General features: G+C 36.4%; 1 protein-coding gene across 1 annotated transcript in view; it reads right to left on the reverse strand.

The window, feature by feature from the left end:
* Positions 1-19,682, reverse strand: part of SPON1 (spondin 1) — a 199,951-nt gene that overhangs the window by 118,796 nt on the left and 61,473 nt on the right. The window contains exon 6 of the mRNA XM_051804186.1: positions 16,692-16,840. Within this exon, the coding sequence (XP_051660146.1) occupies positions 16,692-16,840 (149 nt within the window). The remainder of the gene's footprint in view (positions 1-16,691; positions 16,841-19,682) is intronic.

Genomic DNA, 19,682 nt, shown 5'->3' on the forward strand with positions numbered 1-19,682 from the left:
CATTAAAAAAGCTAATACAATAAACATAAGCTAGCATATCCCAAAGGTTTTCATTACAAATCTGAATTATATCAAATTGTAAATTCTTTTAGTAATCTCTAGCAGGCAGAATAATGGCCCGGAACCAAGCACTGATGGACAGACCTCACGCTCAGTAAAAACCAAAACTAGTGAATATTGATACTTCTCTGAATGTCTGTGAACACTGCAACTTTGGAGCCACGACAGCATTAATAAAGAGCTAATCAATAAAATAAATCTGACTGCAGTTTCTCCTTATAATAATTAGTCACTCATTAATAATACTAGATTTCTTTTGCAAAGTTTATCTAGTTCGGTGGATAGGAAACAAGACCCTTACTTTCAAGAACAGCTTTATAGTTATGTTGCTGCATATATTTCATGTATTTTATATGTTAGTACTCCATCATAAAATGGAAGTGTCTTCTGTCTTCCCTATGTCCTTTGAAAATTACTTTCACCATCTGAAACATTCTCTTCCCCCTCAGAAGAAAAGAGAGGTGACAAAAAGTAATGAGGGACTATAGTGAATGAGGGAAACACACTGTTCTACAAGCCTAAATTTCTAAGCATAAAATATTGGGTTTGTTTCATGATTGAACACCTCTTTGCAAATGTTTTATTAAATGCTTGCACACTGAAATTGGGTCATTTCATAACTTTACAAACTCATATTCTCCACTGTTACTTGAACAAAAAAATAGATATAGAATATGATCTTTGACATTTTAATTAAAACGTGTTAAAAAGTCTATAGCAAGTAATAAAGTGCAAATTGTCTTCCTAATTTCAACCTGCATTGCAACTGTGTCACAAATTCAGATAACCATGGATAAAAATCTTTCACAGCTAAGAACATGGGCTGAGCAAAAAATTCTGGGCCTGACACCTAATTAAGATATACTTCCCCCTGATGAAGAAAGTTCTTCATCTGTTACTATGTGTTACAGTGGTTGAGGGCTATATTTAAAAGACCATTAAAAATGTACCTGAAGGTAAAGTTAATCTTTATATTTGACAGATAATAGCAGCTTTTTTGCAGTAAGTAGTAAAGTGAATATTTTATTTCTTTATGATCTAATGACCATTCTGTTTAATCTTAATGGAGTAAAGATGAGTAAGAAAATATGCTTAGGGGATATACTAATACATCAATTATGGAGAGTGGGAAAGCACTTAAAAAAAGTAGCAGTAATCTATTGTAAATGAACATCTCAATAAGCACTCCTAGCCACAGGGAGAGCTAAAAAAGATGCATTAAAAATGTATTCAGATTCTGCTCATTATAGATATGTTCTTCTCAGCTCTTAAGTAATGCAGCAATCACATAATTAACTTTTGAAAAGGGAAGCATTTAAAACAACTGTGGATCTGTGGAACACAGTAGGCTTTCTCCTTATATTTTTCAGTGAAAATGAATTTTTTCATCTACTTTCCTTAACATTGCTGCAAAAGTGTGGAGACAGAGTGGAATTTCTCCTTAAGGTACTGCAAAAATATAAATGTGGTTCTACAAACCAAATAGATACTAATTTTTTTTTGTCAAAGGAACAAGATAAGTAAAGGAAGACATATAAATAAACTCTCTTCTGCTTAACTACAAACACACTATCTAGTCCATATAGAAGTGGAAATTTATCTCCCCTGGAATTTCAGCCTGAAATGAAGGTCTGGATCTTACATAAGAAAGTTTTTGCCCTATAAATAATTTTGATTTAGATTTCTGTCCTGTCAGGTGACATGAAGTGACACAGCCCAAAAGATCTGTATGCCCCAAACCCACATGGGAGCTCTAAAAAAAAAGTTTATAGAATTCTCTGAGTGAAATCACTGAGCCTGCAGCCAGTTAAGGACCTGCTGGGAAGATGTGAAGAACTGATTCGAGTCCTGTTAAAGTGATGGGGAGCCTTTCAACTGAGTCTAATGAGCATTGATACTACAGGGAAAGATGCCTCTATTCAGTAACTCTCAGGACAGAGAACTCTGGGCTATCTTCATGGATGGCTTTGGTTAGAACAGACCTTAAAGATCATATAGTTCCAACCCCCCTGCCCTGAGAAGGGACACCTTCCACTGTAACAGGTTGCTCCAACTCCCATTCAATCTGGTTTTGAACAGTTCCAGGGAGGGGGCAGGCACAGCTTCTCTGGGCAACCTGTTCCAGCACCTCACCACCCTCACAATAAAGAATTTCTTCCTAATATTTAATCTAAACCTACTCTCAGTTTGAAGCCATTCCACCTTGTCCTGTCACTACGTGCTCTTGCAAAGAGTCTCTCTCCATCTTTTTTGTACTTGAAATTTGACTGCAAAAGCAGCCCCAGTGAGCTACTGCAGAACAAATCACCTGTGAGAACTGTTACTCTGCACTGGGGATCCTTTTATGTGCTTTTCCTCCTTCATTTGCTGTCTTTCAGTGTGTTGGAACAACATTAAGCTAAAATGCAGGGAAGCCACCTCTCCAGAACAAGCTTCCACCTGGGGAGTTAAAGCAACACAACTATTATCTGTTAAACCATTGCCTACATCCCAAGGTTGTCCCAGGTAGATGAGTCTCAAGTGTGCCAAGATGCACCAGCTCACATAGGCAGGCTTCTGGCTGAATTAGGAAATATGGATATATCATTGCTATTACATGAATCATGAAGGAGTAGTCTGCCTTCAACACTGCTGATCTGATGCAAAATTCAGAACCAACCGAATATATTTGCCTACAGACACTCATGTGCACACGTACAAAATATAAGTAGTAATTTGTAAAAACGCTCACTTCAAAAGGATGCCTACAAAAACTCAGGTCTTGGGCTACCTGAACTCACTGAGCTTCTTGTGTCTGATCAAACCATCCTGAACATCATACAAAGCTTTGGGGCAACACCATCACTATTGGCAGCAAAAGTGCTGAAGCTCTGCCCGTGCAGAGCACAGGAAAGCCAGGTGGGAATACAGGACTGGCAACACAACAGAGTGGAAAATGGACATTAGCTACCAATGCAGTAAAACACACAGTCTTCTACAAGTTATGTAACTTAAATCGCCTAAAAATTCTGAAATAAATACCCTTAGCTGATATTCTAGCATTTAACATTTCTGTAGTAAAAGTGATGAAGGTTGCCTGTTCTTTCCTGAGTCTCTCTTCCCTCTTCGTCTATGAACATATAGGAAAAGGAGAGAGCAAAAGAGAGAGAGGGAGAAAAACCTCAGCATGAGATCAGTGCACACAAGCACTAATTCTGCCCAACATTTTATGAAAAGAAAAAGAAACGGGAAATATCCAAAGTGACAGTTGACAGATAATCTACTGACAGCTTTTTTATATTATGAATAGGTGTATGCTGTGGGTATTTCTTTGCCTATATAAGTCAAACGAAACATTTTTATTTGACTAATAACATAGAAAATTTATAAACCTTAATTTTAGGGAGTGATTATGAAAGTGAATTTATATGGGATGTAGAAAAATTACACTTCCATTTGTGAAATGAAAAGACCTCTGTACTACAATTCTAAGAGGTGTGTGTGATTCAAATTCCCATGCGTAAAAAGAAATTTCAATTTTCATTTTTCCATCAGCACAAGCTGTTTCATGAGTATTGCAGCAGAAAGTCTTGTCATATAGTTTAAATAACCAAGAGATTTAATTTATTTGCAGTATTATGTCTTTTTTAAGCCAAGGAGAAATGCAGATAGCAACAGATTTTAGATGCAAATTATTTTTAAAAACACCTGAATGCCTTTCTTAATCTAAAGGTTGGGGAGATGTATGCATCTTGTGTTTAAGAAAGCAGATTGTTACTATTCATGGCCATATATTAATCAATGACAACTTATCCCCTTGATAAAACATCTCAAGTGGAAAAACCAGTGATGCTCAAGCAGATTTTAGGTGGTGGATATCTCTCTTGTTACATATGTATGGCTAAATACAGACTTTTGATGTAGTTTACATGGATAAGAAAATTATTATCAACAGTTTTCTCACATCTAGACATTAAACTATATATATATTATATGGCCATATATGTCTTTGTCTATTATACACATTTGTATACACATACATATTCCCCTTTGTATATACTACTTTAAAGCTAATGATGACAAAGACCTATTTATTCCTTTGGGTTTTATTTTGAAAGCTCAAGTCACACAGTGAAGTTTTCAGCACAGTGCACTGCACACAGCTATGGAAAACTGCTTTTAGAGGCCCCTTCTCAGCTGCTGGAGGAATGAGAGTGTAAAATCACACGTGTTCTGAAAATTGCTGTGAGAAACTAAAGCTGTGAGGACAGTGATAATGCAGCTAAGAATTTGAACTGATCTAATTTTTTGGGAAGAACACTAAAAGAAAATGTGCATTTTTGATGTTTAGACGCATGAATATAAGCAACAAGGAAAAGCAAAGAGTCTGTAGACATGAGCCAGTGTTGTATCAGATTCACATGTGACCCGATATATTTACAACATTTTAGCTAGAAAGTACATTGCTCCTGTTAGAAGTAAAAGGGTTTGCCTTCAAACTCCTGCCCAAAGCACAGTTTTTTCCTCTCAGCAAGCTGAACATAAATAATAAACCATCATTTGGTAGGCCTCAACCTTGATGACTACAAAGCCAAATAAAGATTAAGTTCATTATAGATTAAAAAAAAAAAAAAGAAGAAAAAAGTTAAAATATCTTCCTTTGTGGGCAAACCCATGACTGGTCATTTTCCCTGCCTTCATTCCCCTTACCCTCATATTAAGAATCCTGTCTCAAACAGAAAAAAAAAAAAAAGGTAAGTAGGGTTAACAGATTAATAAACATACTTGAAATTAAAATCTGCATTTCTGAATGTTGTACGCTGAAACTTGTTTTCTTCAAGAAATCATCCATTCTCTTCCACTAGCCCTCCACTGTCAACTAATGTAGGGGTTTATATCCAAATAAGAGCAATAAAATCTCATGTCATATGATTCAATTTAAAATGTCATAAGGCACAAATGCACCCACACTTTCTTAATTCTTGCTTGGTTTAGAGGTGCATTTGTTTGTCAGATGCTCAATAAGCAATCCCCAAACCTCTAGCTAATATCAGTAATTGGTCTGGTTTGTGCAACAACATCATTGACTATGTAGCCCAAATGTACTTTCAGTCTTTAATTAAAAAATGCTTAATAAACTCTTTCTTCTTTCCATATTTCAATGGAATTCAAAAATAGAATTTTAAAGAGTTCTGTTTTCCGTGTTGATACTTATTCTTAAATAAGACAGTTTTGAAGTATTGAATACATTAAAAGTATTGAAAATATTTAAAAATTCAGTTATAAAAGAAGGGGAGAAGGGCAAAAATCATTGCATCCTCAGCATGTAAATTGGTAGTACCAACTTATAGGGAATATAGCATAGATAATAATTTTAAGATACGTTCCATTTCTCTAAATAAAATAATTTATCCTGTCTCTTAGCTAATTTTTTTGTCCTTTCCTAGGACTACGTAGTATTGAATAGAAAAAAACATGCTAAGAGGAATAAACTGACTTGTCCAAACTAGATGATTTACTATATCAGTAAGATATACAGTATTTAAGCACCTCTGAGACCACTCCAGATACAGTGCTGGCCTCTTCTCACCCATAAAGAAAAAAATAAGCATTTGAGGTACTCAGTGTTTATACTGGCAAAGAATCAACTTACTTGTTAGGGTTAGGTACAGCCTAATACCTTACATAAATTTCCAAATTATTATTTGAAAATTAGTTTTCTATAGAATATTTTTAGTTATCAATCTATCAACTTTCGAGCCAAATATTTTATATCATTTCCTAAAATATTGCCATCAAATGTTGTTGAAAAAGTAAGGGTATTTATTCGAAGACATCACTGACCAAAGCAAGAATATAATGAATCAGTTGAGTCATGTTAAAAGGAGAGAGATGACTGATGGAGAATCCAAAAACATCATCTTAAAAGGGATCTAGAGTTTGTAACCAGCAATTAACTACAATAACAGACATTTTCATCCAAGCCCTGTGTTAACTGTTGGTTCTGTTTCAGGCTGCAGCATATATTACATTTCCTAAATTCATGCATATGTTATTTTACATCAATGTTTGACTTGTAAACTTCAAAGTGAACTACAATCTCCAAGAATGTCATTCTTTCCTGAGCTAAAGACTTCTCAACAAGACTAATCTTCCCCCCTGCTAAAAATAAGTGTTCCTTAAATGAGAAACTCCAACACAGTTCTTTCAGATTCAGACTAGAAAAGCAATCTAAGAAAACAAAGTTAAAACTTTATTTAAAGACTTATGAATATCCTCCCTATTCAGTGTCTTGGACCATTCGACCCATCACACGTTAACATAAATGCAACATAAAAACTGAACATGCCTTTTCACTGCACATTAAATGCAATAAAGAGATTTTGAAATCAGTGTGATTTAGGTATTTAGCTGAGAGAAGCTGTCTTAGAAAAGGACACAGGTCAAGTAACTCTCATATATTTGCATCCACGTTTGGTTTTGGAAATATATGTGATATTTGTACCTGGGTTTTTTTGAAGCATTCTGCTGAATTTTAGGTGGAAATAAGCATTTGAGACAAACAGAGTAACAGAGTTCTGAGCTGAGGTTCCTAAACAAAACCCCCCCTCCAAAAGTTAATGCCAGAACGATGAACTTGGCACTGTAGGTTTTTTCCTTCGTTTGTGTTTATGTTCAAAATTTGCGTGAATAATTAAGTATTTGCAAGTCAAATGAGCTAGTAGGACTCTTCAGCTTCAGCTGTTATTTCGTGCTGTTTCCTTTGAACAATATTTACAATGCAACAAGAGAGAAAACAAGGGAAGATCCTGTGGTTCCTGATAAATGCTGCTAATGAGAGTTCAGGCTCTTGTTTAGCCTTTGCAGCACCTCCTTAATAGGCAGCTGAATGCCACTGGCTATTCAGCCACTGCATTTTAATCACGGCAGAGGAAAGTATTCAGAGGCTCTTTCCTAATTTAATTTTTAGCAGTAATCTGACCCTTAAAAAGCAAACTTTGCTAAAGGCAACAGGAGTTTAGGCAGTGCCCCCCACAGAGGGAGGAGCTTAAACCTCTGCTATGCCTGCCTGTCAAACAATACAACATTATTGTAGAGTTCCCTCTTCTGCAGTTACTCTTACTTACCATTCTGCTTGTGTTGCTGCCAGACAGTTCCTGAGAGCCTCAGAGTCACTCCTCAAATGCATCTGCTGCGCCTTGTTAGGATTTAGAGCTGCCATTCTGAACCAGAACTGTTGCAAGTAATAAGACAGATTTTTCTGGCCGCAGTCTGGTGTCAGGAGCACTGAACTTCTGCTATCAGATGGAGTTTGTCCTTCATTATTAGCAGTACAAGAAGAATCACTGCATCTGAAATGCTCATGTTTTAAAAATGCTGCAGTGGTAGACTGAGAGAAGATAATTTGAAAGTCATTTCATCACATCTTTCCACTGGATGAATCCGCTACGAGATGGTAATAATTTTGTGACAGCAGAACAGTGTGATAAAATCTAACTGCAGGAAATGAAGAGGCAAGATACTTTAAAATACTAAAATTAGCAAATAATGTCTAGCAATCCAATCATATTGTCTCAAGCAGATGATATTTCTTGTTACTTTTATGTCTGTGTACTGGAGAGCTAAAATTATTGCATACCCTCCAAATGAATGGATCTATCAGAAGCAACTGTTGCCCTCCTCTAGCATTGCTTTACTGCAATCCAGGCAGCTATCAAAGAGGCAGAGAAAATCTTCATAAGCTTCGATGGACCTCTCAGCTATCACAGATATTAAAAAACGGGTAAGAACTTTGGTAGGTCCCATTTCTACAAGACTTAGCATCAAAATTCGCTGAAAAGACTAGTAATTTTTTGTTTTCTTGAAGGGTCTGTCTTCTGCAAAAAGAATGTTTGAAGATTTTTTTTACTGAAAGAGAATCTGCTTATTGGATTTTACTGAAAAGATGTATTTCTTCCTGGTTTATAATAGAAATGTAGGGTCTGGCGATTAGAAGAAAATAAGAAGCAAGGCAAATTGAGGCAAATGAAGGAGAAATTAAATGTTGAGCTAACTGTTAACACCGTAACTTATTGTTTGGTTATGCAAAACATTTCCTATCAATTACTGGGTAATTATTCAGAGGGCAAAACCTCAAAGAATCCAATAAAAGTTAAAGGTGTGAAACCTCTGGAATTCATTAAGAGGATGAGGGCTCAGAAGCTGGAGTTTTAAAAATCAAGGTGTCTTACTGATCATCAAGTAGTAACACCTGTTGAAAGCACAGAAAATTTAAAAAATAAAAGTTTTAATTTTTCAAATGTCATCTCTACTTGTCTGTTTGCACAGAGAATCTCCACACAGTGTGCAGGAGTCAATGTCAAGGTTATTTTGTGAGAAAACAGTGTCCTAGCAGGAGTCTGTTCAATGCTGACAATTTGCAAAAGCATTTTCTAATTCTAAGTAGCTGAAGAAATGTCCTGCAATGCAACAACACACCCCAGTATACCGTGACAGAATTTTTGACCCAACAATAGCCATCTTCATGGCATGACTGTGCCAGGCATGTTAAATTGCAAAGGCTGCTTCTTCCAAGGGAAATACCCATCCACCACAGGACAAAACTGCAGTGGTTTAACAGTTTCTAGGTCACAACGGCAAAAATTGTGTCTGATTTTCACAGACCTTTAGCAGCAGAAAGGACCATCCCTTCTCTAATGACAATAAGGCACCAGGCCTAGTTCTGCACATAACTAATCCAAGTGGATTAAAGATGTCCCACAAAACCAAACAAGCACTGGTAACAAGATTTACAGCTCTACTCTCCAACAGTGTGAGTTTCCAGCAGATTTACAGCATTTTCCTGATCTTGTTACTAAATCTGACAAAGAGCAACTTGAGAAAACTTGAAAAAGCACTCTTAACTAAGCCACTATTTTGCTAAAATTTTTACCAAAGGCTAAATAAAATTTAAAAATTCTATTTTGTCTGGTGTTCCAAACCAGGGAGATTACCATAATAATAGAAAAGACATTTTGCACAATATGTGTTCAATATCTGCCAGGTCTCAGAGTCCTCCAAACAGAAGAACCACACATGGAGCAACTGTGGCGTAAGGACTGTGCTCTAATCATAGAATCATAGAATCAACCTGGTTGGAAAAGACCCAAGAGCATCAAGTCCAACCCTTGATCCAACACTGCTGTAGTTCCCAGACCATGGCATTGAGTGCCACATCCAGTGTCATCTTAAAAACCTCCAGGGACAGTGAATCCATCACTTCCCTGGGCAGCCCATTCCAATACCTGATTACCCTCTCTGTAAAAAATTTCTTCCTGACATCCAACCTAAATGACTAAGAATTTATCCACATCACAGTGATATTTTCAGGGTACTCAAATAAACAAAAATTTTTCTTTTCATTTTTATTGGTTGACTGAGTGAACTATGAAAATTGTCATGAATCTTTCATGTTTCAGCCCAGAAAGTAGTACATTTAATAACCATTCATCAGAGCTTAATTTTGTGAAAGGGTCTTTCACTTCAATGGCTTTTAGACTAACCAAAGATGTTCTGTACTAGTCAGGGTTAGTACAAATGATACATATTTTCCAGAATTTACAAGGTTATTTAGTTCAATAAAACAACAGTTTCTCTGACTGAAATGGAAGCGAATTTTTTATTAAAAAAGACATACCTTTGCTTTACCTCCATAGTGGAATGCTTCTTACCTTTTAGTATCTCAAAGTGAACTTCCCATGTTTAGTTAATTTTAAAGCTAAAACATGATTGCTTAACAGTGGCATAAGCAATCAAAACTTCTGCAATATAATTCCAACTAGAGAAACTTTCACTAGCAGTGAAACCAAATACTAGTTTTCTGACAGAGTGACTATACTGTTTTATATAAACATATAGAAAGAAAACTCTGCAAAGAAATTGAAATTTTGGGGTTTCCACACTTTCTTCAGAAGGAAAAGGATTTGTAGAAACCCAATTTACTTACTGTTACATCTGAAAAAAGTTGATTTTCTCTTTCTGACTTTCCTTTTAAAATGACATGACTTCTAGGTATCTGCCTTACAAATCAAGATATAAAAGAAAATTAAATATTATTATTTAAAATTTTTAATTGCATTTCAAGAATTGTCAGGGGAAAAAAGGCACCTTTTAAACATGAGTCTTTTCAAAATGAATGTCATATTTTGGTCTACATTGGAATGGCCACAACAATTAATCATGTGGCCACGAAGTGCAAAGTGGCACAGGATGCAATATCAGTTTCTTATTAGAGAAGCATATATTTATTATCATCAAGTACTAAAAAAGAACGGAATTTGGATGAACAATTTTTTTTTTTTTTTAAAGAAAGCAACACAAACTGAACATCCTAACTACGGTTTCCAACATAAGTTTATAAAAAATGGAAGCCCCCCCAGAAGTGGTGTCCTGCACCCTGTTGTATATTTACTGGCACGTAAAGTTTCCCTTTATGACATAAGTAGACAGCAATTTCTTTTTAGCAGAAACAGTTCATGAAATTTAGCGCAGTAAAAAGGGATTTCAAACCTTCTAATTACCAAAAGGCCAGAGATTTAAAAGTATTATCTAAGGTATACCTTCCAAAAGGAAAGCATGAAAAATCTACCACTTAACATTTTCAAAAAGCATAGAAAGTACCATAATTCACAGCAGAGGGGTATGCACAGAGTGCAGAGAAGTCTAAATGAGCAAACAGGAGTCTAGATACCAATTGATGATCGAGTAGTTTGATCTGTCTAGAATTAGAATAAATACCACATCAAAACCACGCTGTCAGGCTGTAACTTAAATAGGAAATCATGCTGGGACAGTGTTCTGCTGCTTCACTGTTAGACCAAGTCCAGAACTACAGAAAATTTCTGTGGGTTTTGCACAGGATCCCAAAGGGCTTTTGGACTGTTTGGAAGAACAGCAACCATGCTTTCTATGTTAGACTTTATGGCCACACTAATATTTCCTGTCATTTCAACAGATCATCCTCTAGGTGGGAACAAAAATGTCCTCCCTAGGGACTGAGGAGAAAGGGGGCTCTGTGGATATTTTGATGCCACTCACTGAAGGTTTGGTTAAGCAAAGGTAAACATCCCAGTTGACCAATTTGTGATTTCCATGAGTAACAACAGAGGCAGAAATATCAGAAGTAATACATGGCAAAATAACCTAAGACCCTGTATATGTTTTAATCTCCTGCAGTGAAGGCCAAGCCAACATGTTGTCACTAATTTTTTTAGCTACTTTAAACAAACACAGACTAAACTATTTCGACAGGAATTGCAGCTTTCAAGTGCAAAGCAGCCTTATTGTCAGACATTGTTAGGGGTGTTTTGGTCTCTGAGGCTTAAGAGTTCAGGGAGAATTTTTAACTGCTCTGCCAAGCACAAGTGCTACTGAGTTGAACCTCCCTGGTTGACTGGCTAATTTTAACTAAGCACACAATAACAGGTGATTCAAAAAGCGAAATTTTAAGCTTGTTTCAGTAAACATGATGATTTGCCCAGCACTACAACAAAAAGTGATCAATATACTGCAGGTTCCTCTTTGTAATTCAAGTGATTTACCATCAGTCAGAAAACTCTAATGACCCAATCTTCTGTGGAAGAATATAGCACTGTGTTACCAAAGAGGTAATAAAATGGTAACTATTCAACTGTAATACTGAAATTAGATTTCTCAAAAAAAAAAAAAATAAAAATCAATCAATCAGGATCACTCCAGCAAAGAATTTACTTTAATTTTTACTCTCTTTTCTTTTTTTTTTTTTTTAAATTATGTGGATATATTTTAAAAAATCCATACCAGAACTATTTTGTAAAGATAAATGCTTGGATGGAATCATATTAGGATGGAATCGTAGCAATTATACATTTTGTTCTGTAGAATTTTTTTTGTGTTTCAGGTTTCATCCTCAATTCATACACGTAACTTAAGTTATCAAGTGTCAAAAACTTTACACATATCTTCCTGGAAAGCAGACCTTGCTCTTCTGAAAGGTCTGGAGGCACAGTCAGCTTTCATCTCAGGCCACTAAAGACAATCTAAAAAGTCATCGCACTTACTGACATTTCAGAGAGCATTAAGCCAAACCCGAAAGAATGTCACCTATGTGTCCATAGGGAACAAGCAGAGAGTACAAACTGAACTTCCTGGAGAAGGTGGCAAGGCACAGAATATTACTTATCCTGGTTAAAAAAAAAAAAAAAAAAAAAAAAAAAAAAAAAAAAAAAGCTGGCAAAATGACTTAATATTTATTCTAAAATAATTAGGAAAAAACCAAATCAGTTCTCTTAAGGTGCAAGATATTTAAATCAACGTCTCTGTTTTTACCTTGTTTCATCTGCAGAGGATATGACATCTAGCATTACACTTTGTTCCTTCTGAGTCCTATTTTTACTGTATCTGTTTGTTCATTTGTTTAAACACAGCAGTCACAATTTGATTTTCCTTTCAGGTTCTGTATTTGTTTCTGACAAGAGAGTTTATCAAATAACAGGTTCTGGAGACATCAGACTTTCTAAAAACAAAGTGAAAGTGTGAGTATATTTCAGAGATATGCAAGGTCAGTGCACATTCTTTTCCTCACATAATTCCTTTTCCATCCTTTGTTTGTTCATTTATAACCCCTGAAGTATAACGCATGAATTATCCTATTGTACACATCAACCACTTGACAGATTGTTTTAGTAAAACTCTTATGTGCTGTGGCTTTCCTTTCAGGCTGCCAGGAAGAGTTTAACAAAAAGGCTGATTAGTTCCTTTAAGTTCCCCCAGAAAAACAAACTACAAAGCAAGTTTACAGTACCCAGGGTCATCCATGCAAAAATCCCACGCGGGCTCTTTACAGTAACAACACAAATCAGAGCAGTCAAAGGTGCCTAGTCAGGAAGAAAAGCTGCTGATGATGCAGCAGTCTGTCATATGGGGAGCAGAAATATTCACGCTTGAGAATCTTTAGTTAATGACATAATTGTTAGGACACTTCTTAACAAAGCTCCTTTAAGGACAGATCTTTTTTTTGTTGCTTCATACACGGTATTATTTTGGTCATAAATCATAAAAATCATTAGACAGATTTTTTCCTCTTTAATAAAACCTTGGATAATGTCAATGACACAGATGCTGGTCACATAAATATGTATCTATGTATTCACCTTAGAAACTGCCTGCAAAACACAGCAGACACACAGTAGATTCCCAAAAATCCAAGTCTGGTCCCGTAAGAAGGGCATTACCCTCTCTGAAAACGCTGCACAGAGCTCTGAGTCCAGGCATCAGAATGAAGCAGAGACATTGCCTTTCTTGTGTTTTCAAAAATATCAAAACTGTTTGGAGCCTGATCTTAATGAATTGCATCCTCCCATCAACCCACAACAGAAGGCTGGGAGCACAAGAGATAGGGGAAAGAAAGGCAGAATAAGAAGTGGAAAAGAGGCAAATAGATCCTGAGATAGACTGGGACATGTGGGGAAGGAAGCAATACTGTCAAATGTCAAGGCAGGTAGGGATATTGCAAGGGACAAAGTGCAATTAAAAAAAAAAAAAAGCAGCCTGACTTAAATGTCAGCAAACTAGCTCCTGGTATTACCAGCTCTGCTGTCTTGGTTGCAGAATTTTACTTCACAAGCTCTCAAAAATATTAGTGCACCTTAAGCACATGCTAAAAAGAAATAAAAAGTCAAATAAACTCAATGAAAACGTTATGGTATTTGATGATATGTCGCACTGTTGTAGGTAATATCCAGTTATAACATTGGTTCACTTTTTGGATAGTCTGAGTGAGAAGAATCTGGGAAATTATTGCAGGATTGACACAGTCAGACATCCTGATGTTGAAATTATCTGAGACCTTCATTGATTTCATATCCAATTTCAGCAACCCCTGAAACTGTAGCCAGTTATCTATTTGATATACTGTAAAAGTCACAATCACCTCTGATTTGAATCCAGCTTATAAATGCATCCTCTTTTTGCAAATATGTGGCACAAGGAACAGGGATTTGGGAAAGCAGAGAGAGACATGATTTTCATTCTTTTCCAGATTCACAGAACCCAGTGCTCAGCTTGACCTTCCATAACTGCACCTCTACTTGATCTTCACCTCATACTCTCCCCAGGACCCTGCTGCTTCAGGAGCAGACCTAATGTTTGTATAGTCACAACTGAGACATGCCAAACCCCTAATTATAAAGTATTTGTGAAGACTGTGCAAAGAAATTAACTTCTTAAGTACAAAGACAGTAACTATCTGATTTTCTTTATTTCATGTAGGCCTACTATGAGAAAATCTTGATTTCCCAAGTAAGAGGCAAAAATTATAAGTTCCATATGGGATATGGAATACTCTGCTGTAATTTTAAACCATCTGGGTTTGTATCATATTGCTGAGATGAAATGCAGCTACTTCTCTGTAAAAGTGCAAAGGATCAAGGCCTGTTTTCTATTTCCAGGTGCACTGAGGCTTATTATGGGTTAAATAATATCAATCATCACATTTCCCTCCACATTGAAATTGGTTTTGCCCGTTCATATTCCTTTCATATCCCTTTTATATATTAAGTTATAAGCTGTTTTTATTTTATTTTTCTTGGCCTTGGGAGTTTCATGTCCAACACACCAGCTGTTCTTGTACCATGATTATACAAACTTAAGCATCACAGAAGTGGGAATGGAATTAAGTGCATAAAGCCTTTTGCTATACAAGTTTTCTCATGGGCAAAACAATCTGAGGTTGTTTTACACTGTTTATATAAATATAATTGAATCTATTTTTTTAAATCTCTCTATGTAACTCTGCATATCGTCTAAGTGTTACCTTGGAGCTCTCAAAGTACTGTCTCTTTACCAAGAAAGACAATGATTAATCAACAATATAATTTTAAACACTGCTTTAAGTTTTGCTGACTTCACTCTCAGAAGTATCAAATATAGAAAAGATCCAAATAAATGTAGCAAAAATGACTGTAGGTACAGAGGGTTTCTTACATGTATTCAAAATTAAGGAATATATTATTTTCTTTGGAAAGCAGATTATTAAGGAAAGCGTGCTTGTAATACATAATGATTGATAGGGAAACAGCATATATATTTATATATTATATATATTATTATATTTATATGTATTTATATGTATATATTCGTATGTTTGTATTACACACAAAATGAGGTGATTCATCAGGAAGCAAAACATGAAACATTCTGCAGGGTGCATCTAAATAGGAGATAATCATTCATTATTGTAAGACATGTTTTTCTTCCTTACTGAAGTGTAAAGTACTGTTTTCCATTTCCACAATATTTATTTTGCTTTTCTTCATTAAAAAAAAAGAAGGGGCATTGAATAATTGAAACCCTACTACTCCTATAACATTCCAATTGTTCTGAAATCTTTCATTCTCAGGACATTTGGTAGAAGCAGAAAATGTCCCAGGAATACATTAAAATATTGCATATCAATTAAACATTAAGTCACACCTCTCACAAGTTAAAGGCTGGCAGAGCAAAGCAGGCACATGAAATGTCAAAACAAGCCCTTTTGCTCCCATTTTGCTCTCCCTGGCAGTGTGTCCCTGCTACCCCACCTTGCCCCTGACTACTGCTCATTTGTAATACTTCATCCATTTGGGGGAGAGTGAGGAAAATGGAATCAGAGACTCCAATAAACCACATCTGTCCCTAAACTGTTCTGCCTTTAACTTTTCTTACTGAATGCTGTTTCCCTTCTGCTCCTGTCTTGCCTGTACAAGTTGATAAGATGCTGGGGGCAATTTCTGCCTTCTCTCCCATGTGGAGCAATCCTGACCATATATTATATATGCTCTTACCCACACACATACATCTATGTGACACTGTGAGTATAACTGCATGTAATATGTAATAATATTTATTTTCTTTCTGTCTTATAACTAAGCTCAGTTTCTAGTGAGGAAGGAAGACATCCTAACAATAGCCATCATCATGTCCTGCTATATTTAATTTGCTTGTTATTTGATGTAAAAAAATGAAAATCATCTATAAACTATTAAAAGATTGATGTCTGCTATGCTGAACTAACCCCCTAAAAAATGATACACTGTAAAGGCTCTTTTGTCCTTAAACCATAATCCCAGTTCATCAAATATCATTAGTGTGATGCCTTCCTGCTCATCAACAAAATCACCTCACTCTCGTAATTTCTGACTTGAATGAATCTGCATAAAATTGAAGATAAGGTGCTTATCGGAAAATAAAAATACTACAATACACTATAAACTAAATCCCACCACTTCAGAAAGGAATAAGGGGTATTTCTTGTGTCTTCCAGGTTTTCCTTTAACAAAATCTGTGTCTTCAGAATTACACCAGGAAACATGAGGTTTACTTTTCTACCTGTGATTTATGCACGCAGATATTTAGGGCAGGTAGACTTTCTAAGTTCAGAATGCTGTGACTTACTTGTCCTTCCACAGACAAAAACTCTTGCCAGAGTAAGAATGAGTCTAGAAAGACAGGAAGATCTCCTTATCCGCTTCACTGAGGATTAGTCAGCAAAATCACATTCAGACGTTGTCAACGACAAATCACTCACAGGCCAAAGGAGGATGTTTTGGTTGTGAGTTGTTTGGTTTTTTTCTAAGTATGCACTAAAATACACTTACTTGCTGTCGAATCTCTTCTTCCATCTTTACTGGGGACCCCAACTCTGCGACTTGTTTGACACCTTCACTGGCATATCCTCCATACTCCCAAAGGATGTAGTTCTTCGAGTGGGAGCTACCGATGATCGCGGACCAGTGGTTGGTGCGGCCTTTCAGGGAGAAAAGCACAAACCAAACAACAATCAATACAGCCTCGAAGCACAGTTCCTAATTTTTATCAAAGGTTTGAAGTCCCCAGTCTTCACCAGCACCAAGCTTTTGCAGGCGTTGCACGCTGTCAGCTCTCACTACATCAATACACCGCATCTTTAGAGTAGTAAGAACAAGCCAGTGACCCACAAAAATTGAGCATAAAGGGTCAGTAATTATTGGATATAACAATGCAGGCAGAAATGGTAAGAAATATTGTATTCCAGCTAATCAATCAGCCCCTTAGAACATACTGCCTTAGTATATATTTTCTTCACCAAAGATCTCACACTTCTTCAGGAAGTTGAAGAAGCCTTTAATTTTAGATCTCCATATCAAACAGCTTTTAGAAGGGAATCTGTAAGGGAAGACTTCAGTGGTCACTCTCAGATTTAACAGCAAGTTGTTTCCTCGCTGACAGATACTGGTTTGTAACAGCCCACCAGATCTATGTTTGGGTGAAAACAGCAGATTACCAGCAAAAAGTAGATACAAGCATGATTACATTGTCATTAAATGTTACAGGTTTCTGTTTATAGCTGGGTGACCAAACCTTGTCAGGCATGGGGCTATAAAGGGTTTACAGCCAGAAACTTCCTCCAGCAGCTTTCTGCTGAAACAGGGGAGAAACATTTGCTAGTGTCTAGTATTTCTTCCAAGAAACTTTTGAAATACTGGTAAAGAACTGCTCTTATTTGCACTGACACACCTGTTTTTTCTACTTCTGCATATTTAAATTATATATGTACCATGTCTCCTTTCCCCATCATTAGTAGGGATTCTCTTCGACTTAGGAAGGGAGTGAAGAAGTGAATTTTGGTGTTTCTGTATTCACTAAGTTTGCTTGCTCAGATGCCTCATAGTGTAAGAGTTGTAGGCATAGACTAAAGGATTCGATAGACTGAAGGATTCCTGTTGTTGCTTCTTGACTTGTTGAGCAAAAAAAAAAAAAAGTTTAAAGAAAAAAATGTTAGAAAAGCATGACGGAGTTGGAAAGAAAATGGATGGGAAAGAGGGAGCCACAGAAATAAAAATGAATTCACTTAAATGTCAAATAACATGGATATGAGGAAAAGGATGAGGAAATGAACTGCTCACATAAACAGACAGTCTGGTAACAATGAAAAGGCTGTAGGAGATGAGGGAGACAGAGTGATGGAGTGAGACAATATTTAACATTTTTCTTTGCAATGCAAAAGGTAGAGAGTAGCAGTAAAAACAGCTGGAAACTGAATAAATGAATGAAAAATGAATAATGAAGTAAATAAAAGGAATGCAAATTTAAGATGTGAAAGGTGGGACAATGGAATTGAAAAAGACAGCGTAGAGAATTTTATAAAGTCAGATGCAGGAACCTAATCATGGGAGAGTAGAAAATAGATTAGAAATGAAAAATGAACACCAATGGTTGGGGAAAAAAGCTAGAAATGTGTAGCAAGCAGAATAGACAGATGAGGGAGATGGTCTAACTGCATAGCAAAGAGAGCTTCCATAGGTTCTTTAGTCCTAAACTTGGACTAAAATACACTTAATGAGTTCTGAGTTGTAGCAGACCTAATGTTTTCAAAATCAATTAAAACTCATCATTAATTGAGCCCTAAATGGAGAAAACCAAAACTAAACCTTGCCTTGTCCACAGGTAATAGCTGAAGAGACTGCAATGACAGAAGGTGGTTTCTTGATCTAAGATCTACCAATTGTTCCTTAAATATACAGTGGCACCTTGTCAAACCACAGAGAGATACTGTCACTCAGCTCCAGTGATGGGACCACCAGTTTTGCCCACTCTTTCATCCTAGCACACAGGACTGACTGTCTCACAAGCCACAGACAGCAGCTTACCCTGAAACACAGTGACACTGAAACCTATTGAAAGAGAAGGTTCCACATGGTCCCTACAAAACAAAACTGTATCACTACAGAGAGGAACCGGAGTACCTTTCAGTCTTTTGTCAAATGGGTAATGGATAACTAATTGTTCCATGTGCTCCAAAGCTTCTCTCCCTCATCCTGAGCAGGACAAGAACATCTGATGCCTTTGCAATCAGAGCACAGCCTCATCCAGCTCTCCCTAAAGATACTAGCTTTGAAGAGAAAGTTCCTGGCCCACCTGCTTGCCCAAATGAGCTGTTTGAGGTATACCACATTTACCCTAAACTTTTCTCAAGATTTGTGCTACATTTGCAAATGTTTCAATCCTCACCTTGACCCTTCCATTCCTTTTGAGAACAAAGAGACAACGTGATATTTCTTAAGCTTTTCCTCTAAGCATCAAAGAAACTTCTCTGCATGAGATAATCTGAGCAGTACAAGGCCAGAGGTATTTTGCATCCAGTGCCACTATCCAGTTCTTAAGGCAGCACACGGAGTACTGACAGCTTTCCAATGCTCTTATTTCACTCTATTTTCATAGTTTTGAGTAGTTTCTTGGTTTATACACTTATATGTGTATTTTTGCATAAAGATCAAGGTGTCATCACAACATGAGAATATATCCCCTGACACATTTCACACATGTGCCATATCAAATCACGATGGAGAGCATAAGTATTCCTGTTATCACACACGGCTGATACCCAGAGAGAATAAACACTTTTAAGCCACGAGGCATATGTAAATACAAATCTTTCTGACTGGTGAAATGTGATAGGAAATTTAACAGTTCCCCTTCAGCCAGATTTAATAACAAATGAAATACTCAGTTTCCATTTGCCTGTTATCAGGAGTTGTGGCAACTTGCAAAAGTTACCTGAAAAACATGCTCAATTTTATTTAAGCCTTAGTTTGGAAATCAATTTAATT

Source organism: Manacus candei, unplaced genomic scaffold, assembly GCF_025592945.1.
Source record: "Manacus candei isolate 608988 ecotype Guabito, Panama unplaced genomic scaffold, ASM2559294v1 h1tg000060l, whole genome shotgun sequence".
Lineage (NCBI taxonomy): Eukaryota > Metazoa > Chordata > Aves > Passeriformes > Pipridae > Manacus > Manacus candei.